The 21,229-nt window shown below is 50.8% G+C and overlaps 1 protein-coding gene across 1 annotated transcript in view; it reads right to left on the minus strand.

Annotated features, from left to right (window-relative positions):
- The window catches only part of ADAM33 (ADAM metallopeptidase domain 33), a 141,674-nt gene extending 122,712 nt beyond the window's left edge, over nucleotides 1–18,962 (minus strand). The window contains exons 1-2 of the mRNA XM_060247421.1: nucleotides 18,821–18,962; nucleotides 393–475 (exon numbers count right to left, since the gene is read on the minus strand). Of these exons, the coding sequence (XP_060103404.1) occupies nucleotides 393–475; nucleotides 18,821–18,962 (225 nt within the window). The remainder of the gene's footprint in view (nucleotides 1–392; nucleotides 476–18,820) is intronic.
- Nucleotides 18,963–21,229: the final 2,267 nt, after the last annotated feature.

Consider the following 21,229-nt stretch of genomic DNA (forward strand, 5'->3'; position numbering starts at 1 on the left):
GTTTGGGGAAGAGAGGGGCCTCAGTAGAGTCCAATGCCATAGAGTCCACCCTTCAAAGCAGCCTCTTTCTCCAGGGGAGCTGGAGATCAGTTGTAAAAGTGGGAGATCTCCAGGCTCCACCTGGAGGTTGGCAACTTGACATCCCTTGCAAACAATCTCCACAACCCACTCCAGCCTCAAAGTTTACTGTTTCCCTGAAATGCCAACTGAGCATCTCTTGAGGGGGAATCTTGACCCACTTTCAGTTCCGAAGGGATCTTGGAAAAACAAAGCAAATGTGTGTCAGACTGTTCGGATTGCAGGAGGGGGAAAAAAACCAAAGAGAAATGCAAGTGGAATCTCCCATCAATCAGAGCAGATCAGGCCAAGAGCCACTCAAGGGCCACACCCACCTCATCTGCGACGTCAGCAGCTCGTCTGTTCCGTCCCCCCGAGATCCAGCGGGGCACCACGATTTCTCCCTGCGGTGACAGCCCTGAGAGCAAAAAACACACAGCCATATGGTTAGCGACAACAATAAAACACACTTAAGAACAAAAGAGAAGCCATATTGGATCAGGCCAGTGGCCCATCCAGTCCAACACTCTGTGTCACATAAGAACATAAGAGAAGGCCTGCTGGATCAGGCCAGTGGCCCATCCAGTCCAACACTCTGTGCCACATAAGAACATAAGAGAAGCCATGTTGGATCCGGCCAATGCCCCATCCAGTCCAACACTCTGTGTCACAGAAGAGCATAAGAGAAGCCCTGTTGGATCAGGCCAGTGGCCCCTCCAGTCCAACACTCTGTGTCACATAAGAACATCAGAGAAGCCCTGTTGGATCAGGCCAGTGGCCCCTCCAGTCCAACACTCTGTGTCACATAAGAACATCAGAGAAGCCCTGTTGGATCAGGCCAGTGGCCCCTCCAGTCCAACACTCTGTGTCACATAAGAACATCAGAGAAGCCCTGTTGGATCAGGCCAATGGTCCCTCCTGTCCAACACTCTGTGTCACATAAGAACATGAGAAAAGCCATGTTGGATCAGACCAATGGCCCATCCAGTCCAACACTCTGTGTCACATAAGAACATAAGAGAAGCCCTGCTGGATCAGGCCAGTGCCCCTCCAGTCCAACACTCTGTGTCACTTAAGAACATAAGAGAAGCCCTGTTGGATCAGGCCAATGGCCCATCCAGTCCAACACTCTGTGTCACATAAGAACATAAGAGAAGCCCTGCTGGATCAGGCCAGTGCCCCTCCAGTCCAACACGCTGTGTCACTTAAGAACATAAGAGAAGCCCTGTTGGATAAGGCCAGTGGCCCATCCAGTCCAACACTCTGTGTCACATAAGAACATAAGAGAAGCCCTGTTGGATCAGGCCAATGGCCCATCCAGTCCAACACTCTGTGTCACATAAGAACATAAGAGAAGCCCTGCTGGATCAGGCCAGTGCCCCTCCAGTCCAACACTCTGTGTCACTTAAGAACATAAGAGAAGCCCTGTTGGATAAGGCCAGTGGCCCATCCTAGGGTGGCCAGACCGTACCGGTCTCCCGGGACTTTCCCGGTTCTGGCCACCAATTCCCGCCTCCCGGGCTGCCTATACCGGGACCATTAAAGGTCCCGGTTTTGCCAGCCCTGGAGGCGGTGGGCCACGGGCGCCGGCGGGGAAGGCGGCGAGTGAGGGAGGGAGCGTCCCTGCGCACGCGCAGGGACGCACCCTCCCTCACTCGCTGCCTTCCCGCCCGCGCGCGGGGCCCGGCGGCGGTAGCGGAGGCCTCTCCGCAGCCTCCGCTGGTCGCTGGAGGCCCTCCAGAGACTCTGGAGGGCCTCCAGCAACCAGCGGAGGCCGCGGAGAGGCCGCGGAGCGACCAGCGCAGAACAGCTGACGCCTCTCCGCGGCCTCCGCTGGTCCCTGGAGGCCCTCCAGAGACTCTGGAGGGCCTCCAGTGACCAGCGCCGAACAGCGGAGGCCTCTCCGCGGCTTCCGCTGGTCCCTGGCGGCCCTCCAGAGACTCTGGAGGGCCTCCAGCGACCAGCAGAGGCCACGGAGAGGCCGCGGAGCGGTCGGCGCTGGTCCCTGGAGGCCCTCCAGAGACTCTGGAGGGCCTCCAGCGACCAGCACCGAACAGCGGAGGCCTCTCCGTGGCCTCCGCTGGTCCCTGGAGGCCCTCCAGAGTGTCTGGAGGGCCTCCAGCGAAGGCCGCGGAGAGGCCGCGGAGCGGCCGGCGCTGGTCCCTGGAGGCCATGTTGGATCCGCTGGTCCCTGGAAGCCATGTTGGATCAGGCCAGTGGCCCATCCAGTCCAACACTCTGTGTCACATAAGAACATAAGAGAAGCCATGTTGGATCAGGCCAGTGGCCCATCCAGTCCAACACTCTGTGTCACATAAGAACATAAGAGAAGCCATGTTGGATCAGGCCAGTGGCCCATCCAGTCCAACACTCTGTGTCACATAAGAACATAAGAGAAGCCATGTTGGATCAGGCCAGTGGCCCATCCAGTCCAACACTCTGTGTCGCACAGTGGCCAAAAAACCCAGGTGCCATCAGTCCCCCGTGCAAGCACCAGTCGTTTCCGACTCTGGGGTGACGTTGCATCAGGACATTTTCATGGCAGACTTTTTAATGGGGTGGTTTGCCCTTGCCTTCCCCAGCCATCTACCCTTTCCCCCCCAGCAAACCGGGTGCTCATTTTACCGAGCTCGGAAAGATGGAAGACTGAGTCAACCCTTAGCTGGCTACCTGAACCCAGCTTCTGCCGGGAACGAACTCAGGTTGAGAGCAGAGAGCTTGGACTGCAGTACTGCAGCTTTACTACTCTGCACCAAGGGCTCTTTTTTAAACTGGGTTTATACCGGATGGGAGACCACCGAGAAAGCCCAGGGTTGCTACGCAGAAGCAGGCAGGCAATGGCAAAACCCATCTCTGTTCCTCTCTGGCCTACAACACCCTACAGGGTTACCTGAAGTCGGCTATAGCTTGACGATGCCTTCCACCACCACATCCAGGGAGACCATAATAACCTTTTTTTGCAAGTGGCAAAACAGTTTGGTGTAGTGGTTAAGTGGTTAAGCCAGTTTGGTGCAGTGATTAAGTGAGCAGACTCTTATCTGGGAGAACTGGGTTTGATTCCCCCCTCCGCCACTTGCAGCTGCTGGAATGGCCTTGGGTCAGCCATAGCTCTGGCAGGAGTTGTCCTTGAAAGGGGGGGCAGCTTCTGGGTGAGGTCTCTCAGCCCCACCCACCTCACAGGGTGTCTGTTGTGGGAGACGAAAGTAGAGGAGATTGTGAGCTGCTCTGAGACTCTGAGATTTGGAGTGGAGGGTGGGATATAAATCCAATATCACCAACATGAGGGAAGGTCAACCAGAACACAAAGTGGAAGAGAAAAGCTAGGGTTGCCAATCCCCAGGTGGAGGCAGGGGATCCCCCGGTTTGGAGGCCCTCCCTCCAGATTCATCAGAAAGCGGGGGGAGGGAAGGGAAATGTCTGCTGGGAACTCTATTATTCCCCATGGAGACTTATTCCAATAGGAAAGGATGGAGAATTGATCTGCTGGTATCTGGGGCTCTGAGGGGGCTGTTTTTTTAGGTCGAGGCCCCAAATTTTCAATATAGCATCCCATACCTCTTCCCAAAATACCCCCCCCCCCAACTTTCAAAACGATTGGACCAGTGGATCCAATTCTATGAGCTCCTAAAGAAGGTGCCCCTATCCTTCATTATTTCCTAGGGAAGGAAGGCATTTAAAAGGTGTGCCGTCCCTTGAAATGTGATGGCCAGAACTCCCTTGGTGTTCAATGATGCTCGTCACACCCTTGCTCCTGGCTCCACCCCCCAAAGTCTCCTGGCTTCAACCCCAAAGTCCCCAGATATTTTTTTAACTGGACTTGGCAACCGTAAGAAGAGCGCAAACTAAAACTATTTTTACAGGGGCCTCCACACACACACACACAACTGTGCGCACACCATCCTGCACTCGTGTTTGCCAGACTGTGCTTCTCTTTTGCGGTTTCGCAGCTTCGTTTGGGTGGAAAGAACTGAGAAGGAAGGCGAGGAGAGGACCGGGGAGGAGCAGCTAAGCAGAACAATCTTTCTTGGAAGGAGGAGAGGAAGGGTAAAAAGAAGGCTCTGTTTGCGGCTTGGAGGGTACGAACGGAAGGGGAAACAGATGTGGGCAAACCCAGGAAGCTGGGCCGACACCCGCCAGAAATGTGCAAGGCGAGGGGCGGATGGGGGCACACCGCACCAGGCCCCGTCTTCACACCTGCTCTCCTGCAGTTCTAGGAAAGGAAAGGTCCCCTGTGCAAGCGTCAGTCGTTTCTGACTCTGGAGTAACATTGCTGTCATGTTTTCACGGCAGACCTTTTATGGGGTGGTTTGCCATTGCTTCCCCAGTCATCTACACTTCCTCCCCCCCCCCCCCCAGCAAGCTGGGGACTCATTTTCCCAACCTCAGAAGGATGGAAGGCTGAGTCAACCTCAAGTTGGCTACCTGAAAACCCAGCTTCCTCCGGGGATCGACCTCAGGTCGCGAGCAGAGCTTAGGACTGTGGTTCTGCAGCAAAGGTCTTCACTCTGGTAGTGCCCTGGCTGCAAACTCGGCGGGTGCCAAATGCAGTTGGCAAATGCAGGGGGGGGGAAGTAGTTTGCTGCTGAAAATGACTTCTGGAAAGGGCTGCCAGGTTGGACTCAGGAAATATCTGGGGACTTTGGGGGTGGAGCCGGGAGATTTGGGGGGGAGGAGCCAGGAGCAAGGCTGTGACAAGTACGATTGAACTCTGAAGGGAGTTCTAGCCATTACATTTAAAGGGACCGCACACCTTTCACATGCCTTCCTTCCATTAGAAATAATGGAGGACTGGGGCACCTCCTTTTGGGGCTCAAAGATTCGGTGGGTTTTTGGAGGTGAGGCACCAGATTCTATGCTGAAAAATTGGTGCCTCTTCCTCAAAAAAACAGCTGCCCCAGATATCCACAGACTGATTCTCCATTATAGCCTATGGAATTGGGTCTCCTTAGGGAATAATGGAGCGCCTGGCAGCCTCCAAACTGGGGAGACCCCCTGCCCCTATCTGTGGATTGCAAACAACAGGTAACCACGGCGCACAGATTATTGTGAGTCAGAAAAAGTGTTTGATGCACTTTTAAACAGGCATACTATGGGACATTGATTTAGATTCACTTCTTATGCTATCCCTAAAAGATGCCTTTTTGAAACTTAAGCTCAGAACTCTAGATATTGAAATGCATAAGTTATAAAGCCTGGCCAACAAGTCTTGCTCCCCGCTGAATTTCGAACTTCCTCTCTCAGTAGGGAAATCAGCGTCGTATTTCTCCTCTCTGCAAGCTCCACAGCAACGGCGTGCGTTCTCATTAACGAGATGTAATGCGTTACCATCTGCTATCTTATTTGGTAGATTTAACAGGATTGAGTACTCTAATAGACACTGTCTTTGTAATTCCAAGTGTATTGAAACTATTTCCCATGTATTATTGAACTGTCCACTTTATGATGATATTCGTTGTATATACCTGAAAGATATTTTAGTAGATATGTTGGGCTGTGCTGATTCAGGCAAAGTCCACAATCTTTTAAATGACACTTGTTCTAGAAACCGTTAAAGTTACCTCAGAACAAAGAGGCGTGATAAACCTCAGCCTGAGACCCTGGAGAGCCGCTGCCAGTCTTAGACAATACTGTCCAACACTCTGTGTCTCATAAGAACATAAGAGAAGCCATGTTGGATCAGGCCAATGGCCCATCCAGTCCAACACTCTATGTCACATAAGAACATAAGAGAAGCCCTGTTGGATCAGGCCAGTGGCCCATCCAGTCCAACACTCTGTGTCACAAGAACATAAGAGAAGCCATGTTGAATCAGGCCAATGGCCCATCCAGTCCAACACTGTCATACAGTGGCAAAAAGCCCAGGTGCCATCAGGATGTCCATCAGTAGGGCCAGAACTCCAAAAACCCTCCCACTGTGCCCTGCCCCCAGCACCAAGAATACAGAGAACATAAGAGAAGCCCTGTTGGATCAGGCCAGTGGTCCATCCAGTCCAACACTCTGTGTCACACAAGAACATAAGAGAAGCTCCGTTGGATCAGGCCAATGGCCCATCCAGTCCAACTCTCTGTGTCACATAAGAACATAGGAGAAGCCCTGTTGGATCAGGCCAGTGGCCCATCCAGTCCAACACTCTGTGTCACACAAGAACATAAGAGAAGCCCCGTTGGATCAGGCCAATGGCCCATCCAGTCCAACACTCTGTGTCACATAAGAACATAAGAGAAGCCATGTTGGATCAGACCAATGGCCCATCCAGTCCAGCACTTTGTATCACAGAAGAACATAAGAGAATTCATGTTGGATCAGGCCAATGGCCCATCCAGTCCAGCACTCTGTGTCACATAAGAACATAAGAGAAGCCATGTTGGATCATGCCAATGGCCCATCCAGTCCAGCACTCTGTGTCACATAAGAACATAAGAGAAGCCCTATTGGATCATGCCAATGGCCCATCCAGTCCAGCACTCTGTGTCACATAAGAACATAAGAGAAGCCCTATTGGATCAGGCCAATGGCCCATCCAGTCCAGCACTCTGTATCACAGAAGAACATAAGAGAATTCATGTTAGATCAGGCCAATGGCCCATCCAGTCCAACACTCTGTGTCACATAAGAACATAAGGTGTAAGCTTTTGAGAAGAGCCCCATGGCGCAGAATGGTAAAGCTTCAGTCCTGCAATCCGAGCTCTGCTCATGACCTAAACTCAATCCTGGCAGAAACTGGGTTCAGGTAGCCAGCTCAAGGTTGACTCAGCCTTCCATCCTTCCGAGCAGACCTTTAGGGACCCCAGGCTGGGTTCCCCCTCCCTCTGGTTTTCCCCCTGCTTTCAGGCCTTCCAGCCAGCAACTGAGCTGATCTTTGCCCGACTTGCCTGGTGCGGCTGCTGCTGGCGTCATCACCAAGTTTGCCTCTCTCTGCCTCTCCTCTGAAGCTTAATAAAAAGGTCTTTTAAGAAGGTGCCTGAAGGCTGCAGCGGGAGCCATGGGCAGTGACTGGGCGCTCAGACCCTGAGATAATATGCGAGGCCTCCTCCCCCAAGATTTCAACTGCCTAGGGGCCTCCACAGAGCTTAATCTGGCACTGCTTCCAAGGTTGGTAAAATGAGTACCTAGTTTGCCGGGTGGAAAGTGTAGATGACTGAAGAAGGCAATGGCACACCACCCCGTAAAAGTCGGAAACGACTCTGTGCTTGCACAGGGGACTGCCTTTACCTTTTAAGCTTTTGAGTGAAAGCACGCTTCCTCAGATGAGTTAATAGTTTACCAAGATATAATCCAGGAGATTTACTCTATTATGACTGTGCCAGCAGGGAATAGACTACATCAGCATTATAGGAAAACAAAACGTTGGTTTGATTCTGAATGTGTCCAAGCAAAAAAAGAACTAAATCGTTTGTATCATCTTGCTATGAGAAGTGGCATAGAAAAAAAGGTAGAGACACAAAGTGCCCTAGTGAGCCATAAAAAAACCTATAAAGGCATTATTCAAAGGAAGAAGAAAGAGTATACTCGGAAACTATGGGAGGAACTTATACAGGCTGTAAAACTAAAAAATTCTGCACTTTTTTGGAAATTAACAAAGATTGGGGGGTTTAAGATAGCCTCTCCCCTGGACATGTTTATTCCGGCGGAAACATGGACTGTTTTCTTCCAGAATTTATATGATGACAATGTCCAACCCTCTTTTCCAGGTAACATAGAGAACTTCCCTCAGTGGCCACCAGTTAGTACGCAAGAAATAAAAGCCCATATAATGCAACTGGAAAATAGGAAGGCTCCAGGTATAGATGGCATACCAGCTGAGATGCTTAAAGAGAATGTAAATTGGTGGGCACAATTTCTGGCATCTTTTTTCACTTATGTTGATCAAACAGGCCGAATCCCAAAGCAGTGGGGGACAGCTATAGTTGTCCCTATTTTTAAAAAAGGCAATCGAAATAATCCCGCCAATTATAGGCCCATAAGTCTTTTAAATATAATAAGTAAGATCTATACAAGACATCTTTTAGAAAAACTAGAAATATGGATGGAACATGAAGAAATTATTCCCCTGGAACAGGCTGGATTTAGGAAAGAAAGGTCGACAATCGAGCACTGCCTGATATTGCAACAGCTAATTGGGAAGTACTCTGCCAGAGGTACAACTGCTCTATATGCTGCTTTTATTGATTTAAAGGCAGCATTTGATTCCATTTCAAGGCAACGATTGTGGCAAAAACTAGCGGCTTCTAACATTGATAAAAGGCTGCTATTTCTTATTCGTGGACTCCATGAAGAATCATTTCTTAGAGTGAGATGTAATATGCAGGGATTACTTACAGAACCAATAAAAACTCAGAAGGGTGTAAGACAGGGTTGCCTTTTGGCCCCCATCCTATTTAACTACTATATCAGTGATATGGTGGAACATATGACTGATACTAAATTTCACCCCCCAAAGCTGGCTCTTCGCCATCTTCCAGTACTGCTATATGCAGACGATGTGGTACTGTTATCTAGAACACCTATTGGGTTGCGGAGAGCATTAGACAGCTTTGTTAAGTACTGAGAAAATGAACGGTTGCTAATAAACTTTGAAAAAACAAAAGTGATGGCATTTGGCAAAAAAGCCAAGAAGAGGTATTGGACTATGAAAGGGAAGAAAATAGAACAAGTAACAAAATTTACTTATTTGGGAATGGTAATTCAGAATACAGGTGCCTATACTGAACATTGTAATATGAGGGTGGAGAAAGCTGAGAAAACAATGTACGCTATCCTGAGATTTTTTCGCTCTAAGGGGGCCTTCTATGTTCCGGCAGCACTGAAACTGTTCCAATACAAAGTGTTAACACAATTGCTCTATGGTATTAACCTGGGCATTTCGGCTAAAAAACTGAAGGCTCTCGAGAAAGTGCAATCTAAATTTCTTCGTAACATTTTGCAGCTTCCACCAGGTGTGTCAAATGCCCTTTTGCGTTTAGAAACTGGGCAAATGAGAATTGAGGCCAGAATTATGTTATCTTCGGCATGTCAATGGCTAAGGATCCATAAAAACAAAAAAGGCCTCTTCCCTTTAATAACTCAAGACCCCTATAGGCCAAGGTGGCTGCAATTGGTCAGAAGCAACTTAGAAAGTATAGGATTCTCACTTGAAAACCTCTTGGCGCAGAGCTATGCCAAAGCAAAAAGTATTATCAAACAAAGAATCTGCGATATAGAGAGACAAAGAGATCTAGAACAGGCCCCCTCTTTTTTAGCAGCTACTGAGACCAAATATGTTATGAGGACGGCCAAGTACTTTTTTTATTTGGAGGTACCAGCCCACAGAAGAGCCTTTACGTTGGCTCGATGCGCAGCCATGCCCTCAAAGGTGCTAGAAGGGAAATATAGAAAAGTCCCGTATGAAGACCGATGCTGTCCTTGTGCTATGGGAGAGGTGGAGTCGATGACTCATATGTTTTTTCGATGCCCTTTCCACCAGGTACAGAGGGATAGGTTTGTTTCCCCGTTTGTAGTTAAACCAATGGCAGACGCGGACGAGGCATGTTTGGAGAAACTTTTGGTGGATGCAAGCCCAACTATCTCTAGACAGATAGCCAAATTTTGCCATTATCTTGTGAAGTTCCATACTAAGAAACAAGAAACTGCATGTCTTGTATGATCTCTTGGAATTTTAGTTTATAAATGTTTTTATATACTCTGATTTAAAGGATTTATATAAATTGGAACTGACTTGAATTTTAAAATTGGTTCAATTATATTTTAGTTATCTTGGATTGTATAGGTGGGGAAATGTTTATGTATTTTATTGTATTTTATGTTTTTTTAGGAGGGTATTTTATACTATCTTAGGTATTTTAGGAGGGTTTTATATGATGTGTTATAGTTTTTATATTGGTCTATGACTGTAATAAAGTTCATTCATTCATTCATTCATTCATTCATTCATTCATTCATTCCTCAGATGAGTGAAAGCACACTTCAAGTGCATGCAAGAGGCTCTGGGAGGAAGAGGGTTAGGAGGATTCTTTCACCGAGGTACCTTCAGCAGTTGTCCCCACACTCTCTCGGGCCCTTTTGCTTGCCTTCTGTTTCCTCCTATATAAGACCTCTCCTCTTCTCTCTCTTACCTGAGCCTGGAGCTGTAAGCTAATCTGCTCACAATAAGTTAAATGTATCTACGTGAATATGTCATGCAAGTTGTGCTTCTATTTTTGTCAGTAAAAATTCTTTCTCTGTAGTAAGTTCGCCTTTGCAATTTGCTTCACCAGCATTAGCCCCTTAACTGGAAAACACGGAGGATTGGAGATAACATGTAAAGCTTTGGTGCTTCCAAGGCAAATGGTATTCTTTTCTCACATTTAACTCAATAAGAACATAAGAGAAGCCATGTTGGATCGGGCCAGTGGCCCATCCAGTCCAACACTCTGTGTCACATAAGAACATAAGAGAAGCCATGTTGGATCAGGTCAATGGCCCTTCCAGTCCAACACTCTGTGTCACATAAGAACATAAGAGAAGCCATGTTGGGTCAGGCCAATGGCCCATCCAGTCCAACACTTTGTGTCACATAAGAACATAAGAGAAGCCATGTTGGGTCACGCCAATGGCCCATCCAGTCCAACACTGTGTCACACAGTGGCCAAAAAACCCAGGAGCCATCAGGAAGTCTACCAGTGGGGCCAGGACACTAGAAGCCCTCCCACTGTGCCCCCCAAAGCACCAAGAACACAGAGCATCACTGTCCCAGACAGAGAGTTCCAACAATACGCTGTGGCTAATAGCCACTGATGGAACTCTGCTCCGTATGCTTATCCAATCCCCTCTTGAAGCTGTCTATGCTTGCAGCCGCCACCACCTCCTGTGGCAGCGAATTCCAAGTGTTAATCACCCTTTGGGTGAAGAAGGACTTCCTTTTATCTGTTCTAACCTGACTGCTCAGCAATTTCATGGAATGTTCATGAGTTCTTGTATTGTGAGAAAGGGAGAAAAGGACTTCTTTCTCTTCTTTCTCCATCCCATGCATTATCTTTTCAACCTCTCTCATGTCACCCCGCAGCCGACGTTTCTCCACGCTAAAGAGCCCCAAGCATTTCAGCCTTTCTTCATAGGGGAAGTGTTCCACCCCTTGAATCATTCTAGTTGCTCTTTCCTGCACTTTTCCCAATGCTATAATATCCTTTTTGAGGTGTGGTGGCTAGAATTGTACACAGGACTCCAAATGAGGCCACACCATCAATTTGTACAATAACTCAATAACCTGGGTCCCCCATATTTGGGATACAGAGTTGGGAAAGGTTGTCAGTTAGATCATAAGGACATAAGAGAAGCCATGTTGGATCAGGCCAATGGCCCCTCCAGTCCAACACTCTGTGTCACATAAGAACATAAGAGAAGCCATGTTGGATCAGGCCAATGGCCCATCCAGTCCAACACTCTGTGTCACATAAGAACATAAGAGAAGCCCTGCTGGATCAGGCCAGTGGCCCATCCAGTCCAACACTCTGTGTCACATAAGAACATAAGGGAAGCCCTGTTGAATCAGGCCAATGGCCCATCCAGTCCAACACTCTGTGTCACATAAGAACATAAGAGAAGCCCTGCTGGATCAGGCCAGTGGCCCATCCAGTCCAACACTCTGTGTCACATAAGAACATAAGAGAAGCCCTGTTGGATCAGGCCAATGGCCCATCCAGTCCAACACTCTGTGTCACACAGTGGCCAATATATGTGTGTATACACACACAAATACACACATATATATATACTGTGGCTAATAGCCACTGATGGACCTGTCCTCCATATTTTTATCCAATCCCCTCTTAAAGCTGGCTATGCTTGTAGCCGCCACCATGTCCTGTGGCAGTGAATTCCACGTGTTAATCACCCTTTGGGTGAAGAAGTACTTCCTTTTATTCGTTCCAACCGGACTGCTCAGCAATTTCATTGAATGCCCATGAGTTCTCTCTCTGATTTCTCCTCTGCTTCTTCCTCTGCTTTCTCCATCTCATGGGGAGTTGAGGGGTAGCGGCTGTCTACCAAGGTGCCCGTGGGGTGCTCCTGGGGCCTGCCCTGCCAGTAGGCAAAGAAGGCGATCGCCTAGAGCGCTGGCCTTCTGGGGCACCGAATTGGGCACCCCCCCATGTGACTCGGTGACGTTGTCAGCAGTGTTCCCTCTAAGCTGAGTTCGCGTGAGGCAGCTCACAGTTTTTTTAGCCTCCGGCTCACACATGTCTGTCTTAGCTCAGAAAAAATAGCCCCAGAGCAAACTGATTTCTGCAGCAGCTCACAGCTTTAAAGCCAGCAGCTCACCACTTTCACGCCAGTAGCTCGAAAAGTAGAATTTTTGCTCACAAGACTCCACGGCTTAGAGCAGGGGTGGCCAAACTGCGGCTCTGGAGCCACATGTGGCTCTTTCACACATATTGTGTGGCTTTTGACGCCCCCCCCCCCGGCCCCATTGGCGGGCGTGGAGAAGGCACTTCTTCAAGCCAAGTCAGCCAGTGGCTTGGAGAATGTATTTAAAGTTAAAGTTGCTTTCTTTTCACCTCTCTCTTCGCTTTTTATTTATTTTATTTATTTATTCGGGACTTATATCCCGCCCTTCCCACGAGTGGCTCAGGGCGGCTTCCAACAGTTTATCAAGCATAAAATTAAACAATTTTAGGTATAAGCAATTAAATAATTAAACAGATAAAACCAGTGTGGCGGAACCGGCCCGATTCTGCCTTCAGACCCGGTCCCGTCAGCTCCCCCTATTGAGTCGCCAACTCCTGGAGGGAGCTATTTCTCCTCCTGCCCCTTGGGCGCGCTGCCACCACCTGCTCAGTCCCGGGGTTCAGATTGAGAGGAACAGGACTCCCAATCCCCCTCTCCAGCTGTGAGGCCAGGCCTCAAGGTCCTCTGCCACCCTGCACTTGGGTTTCACAGAGACCTCAGCACTTCTTTGGGGCACCCCTGGAGGATTGGCACCTTATCCAACTGCATGCCTTCCCCCTTCCCCGGGGCCCCCTTCTCAACACAGCGTGGTCTAAAGCGGTCTGGGGATCTATGTGGTACAGAGATTGACTGCCAGTATTTAAAACAGAAAAAACATTTATTTAAAAGAGAAAACAATAGGGAAAGAAAAACAAAACAAAAACAGTTGCATTTACAAAATTAGCACAGCACAGCACAGCACCTGTACCGCACACAGCATAACAAAGAAAAGTTGATTATAAACGCATCCGGCTGGCCCTGATCTAAACTTGCCCTGTCTTGTGAATTACTTACTTAGTCTGCCTGCCTGGGCCCTCCCAGGCAGGAGCCTCCATTACTCACCACATGCTCGCTCGAGCCCCAGTTCAAATCTGCCTTCTCTTCCTGCCTAACACATGCAAGGAACAACAGCACTTCCTGCCTCTCTAGGAGATTTTCCCCCTAGCGTTGTTGGTTTGGCTCTGGAAGGGAGGGGGGGAGTGAGGGGAAGGCTACAAAGCTTGCTGAGGGATTTACTGACCCCTGCCAAATGAAGCACCACCACTGACTAAAATGGCGTTTCTCCACAACCTTAAAAACCAGTACGTTTCAATTTCATAAAACAGTAAAACCTTAAAACCAATAACACTTCAATTTCCTATCAACAGATGGCTAGCCAATTACATAAAGTCTTCATCCCAGCTAGGTGTAGGCTAGCCGGAAGAGGGTCGTCTTACAGGCCCTGCGGAACTGAACCAAGTCCCGCAGGGCCCTCACCTCTTCCGGCAGCTGGTTCCACCATGTGGGGGCCATAACGGAGAAAGCCCTTTCTCTGGTGGCTTTCAAGCGGGCTTCTTTTGGCCCAGGGATAGTGAGGAGATTTTGTGTTCCTGACCTCAGTGCTCTCTGGGGAACATGTGGGGAGAGACGGTCCTTCAGGTAGGCAGGTCCCAGGCCATATAGGGCTTTAAAGGTAATAACCAGCACCTTGTACCGGACTCGGTACATCACTGGGAGCCAGTGCAGAGTCCGAAGACCCGGCCGAATGTGTCCCCACTTTGGGAGACCCAGTAACAGCCCTCCTCCCTCCCTCCTTCCTTCCTCCCTCCCTCATGGCTCTCAAAATCTGACGTTTGTTTTGTGGCTCTCAAACATCTGACATTTATTCTTTGCAACTCTTACATTAAAAAAGTTTGGCCACCGCTGGCTTAAAGGGAACATCGGTTTTCAGTGGGGAGGGGGGCACTAGAAGTTAGCCTTGTCTAGGGTGCCAGACTTTCTAGGGCTGGCCTTGCGCGCCCCCTCACGTGGGGCTGAGTGGAACCCAGCACTTTCCCCTGCCCTGAACTACAAGGCCCAGAAGAGACCGGGGAGAAGTTTCTGCAGCCGTCCAAAACTAGACCATATAGAGGCATCGCGGCAGACAAGCAGAGAGAAGTCTGAGATTCCCCCGGAAACAAACAGAGCAGAAACGCTAACGGACAACTCCGCGGCTTGTTCAGTCTCAAGAAGCTGAGCTGCCACCCCTCCCATACGCAGCACCACCACAACAGAAAAAGGCCATCTGTAAGAACTGACACAGCTCTGTCACAGCTGTGGAAATCTGAGGTGGTGCGGGGGGGGGGGCAAGCTTCCAATTCAGAATAGGGTTGCCAAGTCCAATTTAAGAAATATCTGGGGACTCTGGGGGTGGAAACAGGAGACTTTGGGGGTGGAGCCAGGAGGCATTGGGGTGAAGCCAGGAGCAAGAGTGTGACAAGCCAGAGAGACAGACAGTTTGGTGTTGTGGTTAAGTGTGCAGACTCTTATCCGGGAGAACCGGGTTTGATTCCCCACTCCTCTACTTGCAGCTGCTGGAATGGCCTTGGGGGCAGCCACAGCGCTCGCGGGAGTTGTCCTTGAAAGGGCAGCTGCTGCCAGAGCTCTCTCAGCCCCACCCAACTCACAGGGTGTCTGTTGTGGGGTAGGAAGGGGAAGTAATTGTAAGAGAGTCAGTTTGGTGTAGTGGTTAAGTGCGTGGACTCTTATCTGGGAGAACCGGGCCTGATTCCCCACTCCTCCACTTGTAGCTGCTGGAATGGCCTTGGGTCAGTCATAGCGCTCACAGGAGTTGTCCTTGAAAGGGCAGCTGCTGCCAGAGCTCTCTCAGCCCCACCTACCCCACAGGGTATCTGTTGTGGGGGGAGAAGATAAAGGAGATTTTAAGCCGCTCCGAGTCTCTGAGATTCAGATTTTAGGGGCAGGATATTAATCCAATATCTTCATCTCCAAATGGGGGGTTCTGGCCATCACATTTAAAGGGACTGCACACCTTTTAAATGCCTTTCCTCCACTGGGAATAATGAAGGATAGGGGCACCTTCATTTGGGGCTCATAGAACTGCACCTCCTGGTCCAATCCTTTTGAAACTTGGAGGGTGTTTTGAGGAGAGGCACTGGATGCTGTGCTGCAATTGTGGCGCTTCTATCCCAAAAAACAGCTCTCCCAGAGCCCCAGATATCCATGTCGATTCTCCATTATACCCTATGGGAATGAGTCTCTATAGGGAAAAATGGAGTGCTTAGCAGACATTTCCCTCCCTTTCTGCTGACCCTGAAGTGTGGGGAGAGCCTCCAAACCAGGGGATCCCCTGCCCCCACCTGGGGATTAAAATACCAAGAGCCGAAGTCACTCAGGTCAACACATCAAAAGCAACCTACCAAGGTTACAGTGACAAAATTACTAAACCGTATTACAAAATCGTTCCTTTACGGTGAAATGTAGGCCACGTCACTCCCACGTTACATGTTGGATGCAGTCTCTGTATTTTCAAATTACAAATAAAGTACACAAGATACGCAGAGCGCCGATGTACAGGCGGGCGACTAAATATCCGGCTTCGAAGTTTTATCCCAGCAAAGGTGCGCTCTGCGTTATTTTTCTCAATGGAGACGACTCCCACGAGATTCACAACGCTCCAGCGGGAAGGCGCTCCACTCTCTCCCTCCTTCAATATTTTATAACGTTCCCTTAAGTATAACATTCATAAATAGACACCGAGTCTCAGTATTTTTTATAGCCGGCAACAGCTCTCATCGTGGCTCAAAGCGATTTCGTAAGACAGTTTAGTCGTTTTGTCACTATAACCTTGATAGGTTGTTTTTGAGATACTACCCACCTGGGGATCGGCGACCCTAATTCAGAAGCACCCCCTTTCTAAGCTCCCCCGCCGGCAGCCGTCCACAGCACTTTTCCAAGTGTCTCCATGCCGAGGTGAAGGGCGTGAAACGGGTGTGCATTTCCAAATGCAAAAGAATCGTAGAATCCTAGAGTTGGAAGGGACCTCCAGGGTCATCTAGCCCAACCCCCTGCACAATGCAGGAAACTCACAAACACCTCCCCCCTTAATTCATAGGATCTTCATTGCTGTCAGATGGACAAGATTCAGGTGGGCATTGTGTCAGATTGCCATCTAGCCTCTGCTTAAAAACCTCCAAGGAAGGAGAGCCCACCACCCCCCAAGGAGGAAGCCTGTTCCACTGAGGAACCGCTCTAATGGTCAGGAAGTTCTTCCTAATGAATCCTTGAGTTGGAAGGGACCTCCAGGGCCATCTAGTCCAACCCCCTGCACAATGCAGGAAACTCACAAACACCTCCCCCTAAATTCACAGGATCTTCTTCGCTGTCAGATGGCCACCTAGCTTCTGTTTAAAAACCTCCAAGGAAGGAGAGCCCACCACCTCCTGAGTTGGAAGGGATCTCTACGGTCATCTAGCCCAACCCCCTGCACAATGCAGGAAACTCACAAATGCCTCCCCCTAAATTCACAGGATCTTCTTCGCTGTCAGATGGCCACCTAGCTTCTGTTTAAAAACCTCCAAGGAAGGAGAGCCCACCACCTCCTGAGAAAGCCTGTTCCACTGAGGAACCGCTCTAACAGTCAGGAAGTTCTTCCTAATGTTGAGCCGGAAACTCTTTCGATATCATTTCAACCCACTGGTTCTGGTCCTACCTTCTGGGGCTACAGAAAACAATTCCACCCCATCCTTTACATGATAGCCCTTCAAGTCCTTGTGGATGGTGACCCTATCACCTCTCGGTCGCCTCCTCTCCAGGCCAAACATGCCCAGCTCCTTCAACCTTTCTTCACAGGACTTGGGTCTCCAGACCCTTCACCGTCTTCGTCGCCCTCCTCTGGACGTCTTCCAGCTTGTCTAGATCCTTCTTAAAATGTGATGCCCAAAACTGAACACTCCAGAGAGAATCTGACACGCCAGTCCTTACAACAAGTGGCCAATGCGCTGGCAATGGGGGATAGAGTTTTTTGCATCCAAGGAGACTCCAGAAAGGTTAGCGTGAATGAATGCCCTCATTTTGACCCAGGTTTATTAGCAATAGACCAATTAACAGGCATTCTCGCATTCTGACAGGTTACTGTTTTATGGTTTCCCACGCGAATGCAACCCAGAGCAAAGGTTTCCTGAATTTGTTCATTTTACTATTCTGCTATTGCAGGGGTGGCCAATGGTAGCTCTCCAGATGTTTTTTGCCTACAACTCCCATCAGCCCCAGCCAGCATGGCCAATGGCTGGGGCTGATGGCAGTTGTAGGCAAAAAACATCTGGAGAGCTACCGTTGGCCACCCGCGTTATTGGATTTTAGCTTTGTGCCCCTTGGCATTCCAAACCCCGCCAGCTAGATGCGGCTCTGCTCACTGTACCTCATTCCTCGTCTGAAGAAGGGTGCATGCACACAAAAGCTTACACTGAATCAAACTAAATTGACTCCCAGTTTGTCCCCAAAACTCTTACCCTGAAACTCTAAACTCCTTGATGCTGTCTGTGTATGTGAGGTGGAGAGGGGGGGGGTGTAGTTAGATCCATGTGCCAGCAGAGCTTAAGGGCGAGTTGGCATCTGTTCTAGTCAGTCTTATGCGGTGCCCAGAGATTTGGGGAAAGGGGGGGGGCCCTCCAAACCTGGGATTGCGTGCTCCATTCCCGGGACGGGGTACCCTTCGAAAGAGCCTCCGTTCGCCTGCATTTCCTAAGGGGGGCAAGCGGGCGCGTCCTTTCTGCGCGCCTCCTCGCCCTGCCACCCGGAGAGACCGTTCCCGCTTGTCCTCCCGACGGTCTGAGCTCTACATCCCACCCTCACCCCCACCCCGCCAAGAAAACTTTTCAAAAAGATCGCCCAGTCCCTCTGCAAGGACCCGAGGCGAAGGTGAGGAGCGGCCGGCCGCACCATCCGGCGAGGAACATTGCCATATATATCCAGAATTCCTTTGCATTAACCCTTCGAGCCGCCCGGTCTTCCCAAACGGCGAGTAACCCCAGGAATCTCGGCCAGAGGGCAGGGTCGGGGGGGGGGGGCGTGTGGGGTGGTGGCGGGGCTCACCCTAGACTGCCTGGCACCCTAGGCTAACTTCTCCCCCACACACACACACACAGACAGACAACATCACCAAGTCGCACCGGGAGCACCCAATTCGGGGTCCCCCAAAAGGCAGGCGCCCTAGGCAATCGCCTAGCGGCAGAGCCGGCCCTGGCGGGGAGGGAGGGAGGCATCGACTTGGCCGCAATATCTCCCCCCCCCTTTGGATCCGGGACGATCCAACTTCATGCACGATCCCCCCCCCCCCACCTCACCCGATTCCTTCTCTCCCTCGCCGCCCCAACGCCCGGGTGAAGGGCGCTGCGCTCCGCCGCCCCCCCCCTTTCCTCCCGGCCACCCTCTTGCAAAAAGGGAGGTCCGTTGCACGCTTTGCCCTGCAGCCCACCCGGCCCAAACCCTTCGCCTGTTCCCCCAAACAGACCCAGGCGAGAGATCCCCTCCCCGGCTTCTTACCGTGCGCTTTGGAGACGCCCCCATGGCCGGAGAGCAGCAGCAGCAGCAGCAGCAGCGACGACGCCAAGTGCGAGCAGCGCCCCCTCGACGGTCCCCGGAGCTCCCCGCAAGCGCTGCTCCGGAGCCGGGCTCCCCTTTCCATCCCAGGGCGCTCCTCCGAACCCCTCCTGCGCTCTGCGCTTTTGCGCTCTCGTCCCTCCTCTCTCGCCCGCGGCGGCTGCCCTCTTCTCCCTCGCTCCCCCTCGCCTGCTCTAATGAGAAGCACATTGGGAGCCCTCCTCCCCCCCCCGCCCTCTCCCAGACCCCTCCCAGCAAGGAGAGCCCGGCCCGCCCCACGCGCCCTCTTCCCACCCCTGCGCCAAGAAGAGACGCGCGGCCAGACCAGCCTCCGTCCTGCCCCCCTCCTAGGCCGGCGCTGATGACTTTGGCAGGGCGGCCTCGGGAAAACAAAGCGGGCCCCAGAAACGCTTGCTTGGAGAGGGACAGCTGTGCGGATCCTCCTTTCCTCCGGCTGGCTGGCACTCTAGGAGCCAGAAGCAGCTGGGAGCGCTGGAGCCCCCCGGGGGAAAGGGGAAGAGGAATCCTAGAATCATAGAGTTGGAAGGGACCTCGAGGGTCATCTAGGCCAAGGGTGACCAACGGTAGCTCTCCAGAGGTTTTTTTTGCCTACAACTCCCATCAGCCCCAGCCGGCGTGGCCAATGGCTGGGGCTGATGGGAGTCGTAGGCAAAAAAGCATCTGGAGAGCTACCGTTGGCCACCCCTGCTCTAGGGTCATCTAGTCCAGGGGTGGCCAACGGTAGCTCTCCAGATGTTCCCCCCCTACAACTCCCATCAGCCCCAGCCAGCGTGGCCAATGGCTGGGGCTGATGGGAGTTATAGGCAAAAAACATCTGGAGAGCTACCGTTGGCCCCCCCTAAGTCAAGTCCAACCCCCTGCACAATGCAGGAAACTCACAAACATTTCCCCCTAAATTCACAGGATCCTCATTGCTGTCAGAGGGCCATCTAGCCTCTGTGGAAAAACCTCCAAGGAAGGAGAGCCCAACTCCTCCCAAGAAGGAAGCCTGTTCCACTGAGGAACTGCTCGAACGGTCAGGACCCGTTGGTTCTGGTCCTACCTTCCAGGGCCACAGAAAACAATTCCACACCATCCTCTCTATAGGACAGCCCTTCTAGTACTTAAAGATGGTGATCCTATCACCTCTCAGCCGCCTCCTCTCCAGGCTAAACATGACCAGCTCCTTCAACCTTTCCTCATAGAACTTGGTCTCCAGACCCCTCACCATCTTCGCAGAGACGGTTGGAGGAAATCCACCTTCGCAGCGTCTTTGTTTCAATCCTTTATTCATCTTAGATCCTTTACTGGAGTGCGGGCACACTTCTTCAGATCCAGTGAAACTTCTTCAGATCACACTTCTTCAGATCCAATGAAACGGAAACTAAAAGTCCATATATAGAGGTAGACTGGGAAGTTCCATCTCGCTGTATCTGAAGAAGTGTGCATGCCCACAAAAGCTTATACCAGGGGTGGCCAAACGTGCTTAATGTAAGAGCTATATAAAATCCATCAGTCCTAAGGGAAATTAACCCTGACTGTCCCCTGGAAGGTCAGATGCTGAAGCTGAAGCTCAAATCCTTTGGCCACCCAATGAGAAGGGAGCACTTCCTGGAGAAGACTCTCGAGAGTCCCTTGGACTGCAAGAAGATCCAATCAGTCAGTCCTAAGGGAAATCAGCCCAGACTGTTCCTTGGAAGGTCAGATGCTGAAGCTGAAGCTCAAATCCTTTGGCCACCCAATGAGAAGGGAGCACTCCTTGGAGAAGACTCTTGAGAGTCCCTTGGACTGCAAGAAGATCCAATCAGTCAGTCCTAAGGGAAATCAACCCAGACTGTTCCCTGGAAGGTCAGATGCTGAAGCTGAAGCGCCAATCCTTTGGCCACCCAATGAGAAGGGAGCACTCCCCGAGGAAGACTCTTGAGAGTCCCTTGGACTGCAAGAAGATCCAATCAGTCAGTCCTAAGGGAAATCAGCCTAGACTGTTCCTTGGAAGGTCAGATGCTGAAGCTGAAGCTCAAATCCTTTGGCCACCCAATGAGAAGGGAGCACTCCTTGGAGAAGACTCTTGAGAGTCCCTTGGACTGCAAGAAGATCCAATCAGTCAGTCCTAAGGGAAATCAACCCAGACTGTTCCCTGGAAGGTCAGATGCTGAAGCTGAAGCGCCAATCCTTTGGCCACCCAATGAGAAGGGAGCACTCCCCGAGGAAGACTCTTGAGAGTCCCTTGGACTGCAAGAAGATCCAGTCAGTCAGTCCTAAGGGAAATCAACCCAGACTGTTCCCTGGAAGGTCAGATGCTGAAGCTGAAGCTCAAATCCTTTGGCCACCCAATGAGAAGGGAGCACTCCC

The sequence above is a fragment of the Heteronotia binoei genome, chromosome 9, assembly GCF_032191835.1.
Source record: "Heteronotia binoei isolate CCM8104 ecotype False Entrance Well chromosome 9, APGP_CSIRO_Hbin_v1, whole genome shotgun sequence".
NCBI classification, from domain to species: Eukaryota; Metazoa; Chordata; class Lepidosauria; order Squamata; family Gekkonidae; genus Heteronotia; species Heteronotia binoei.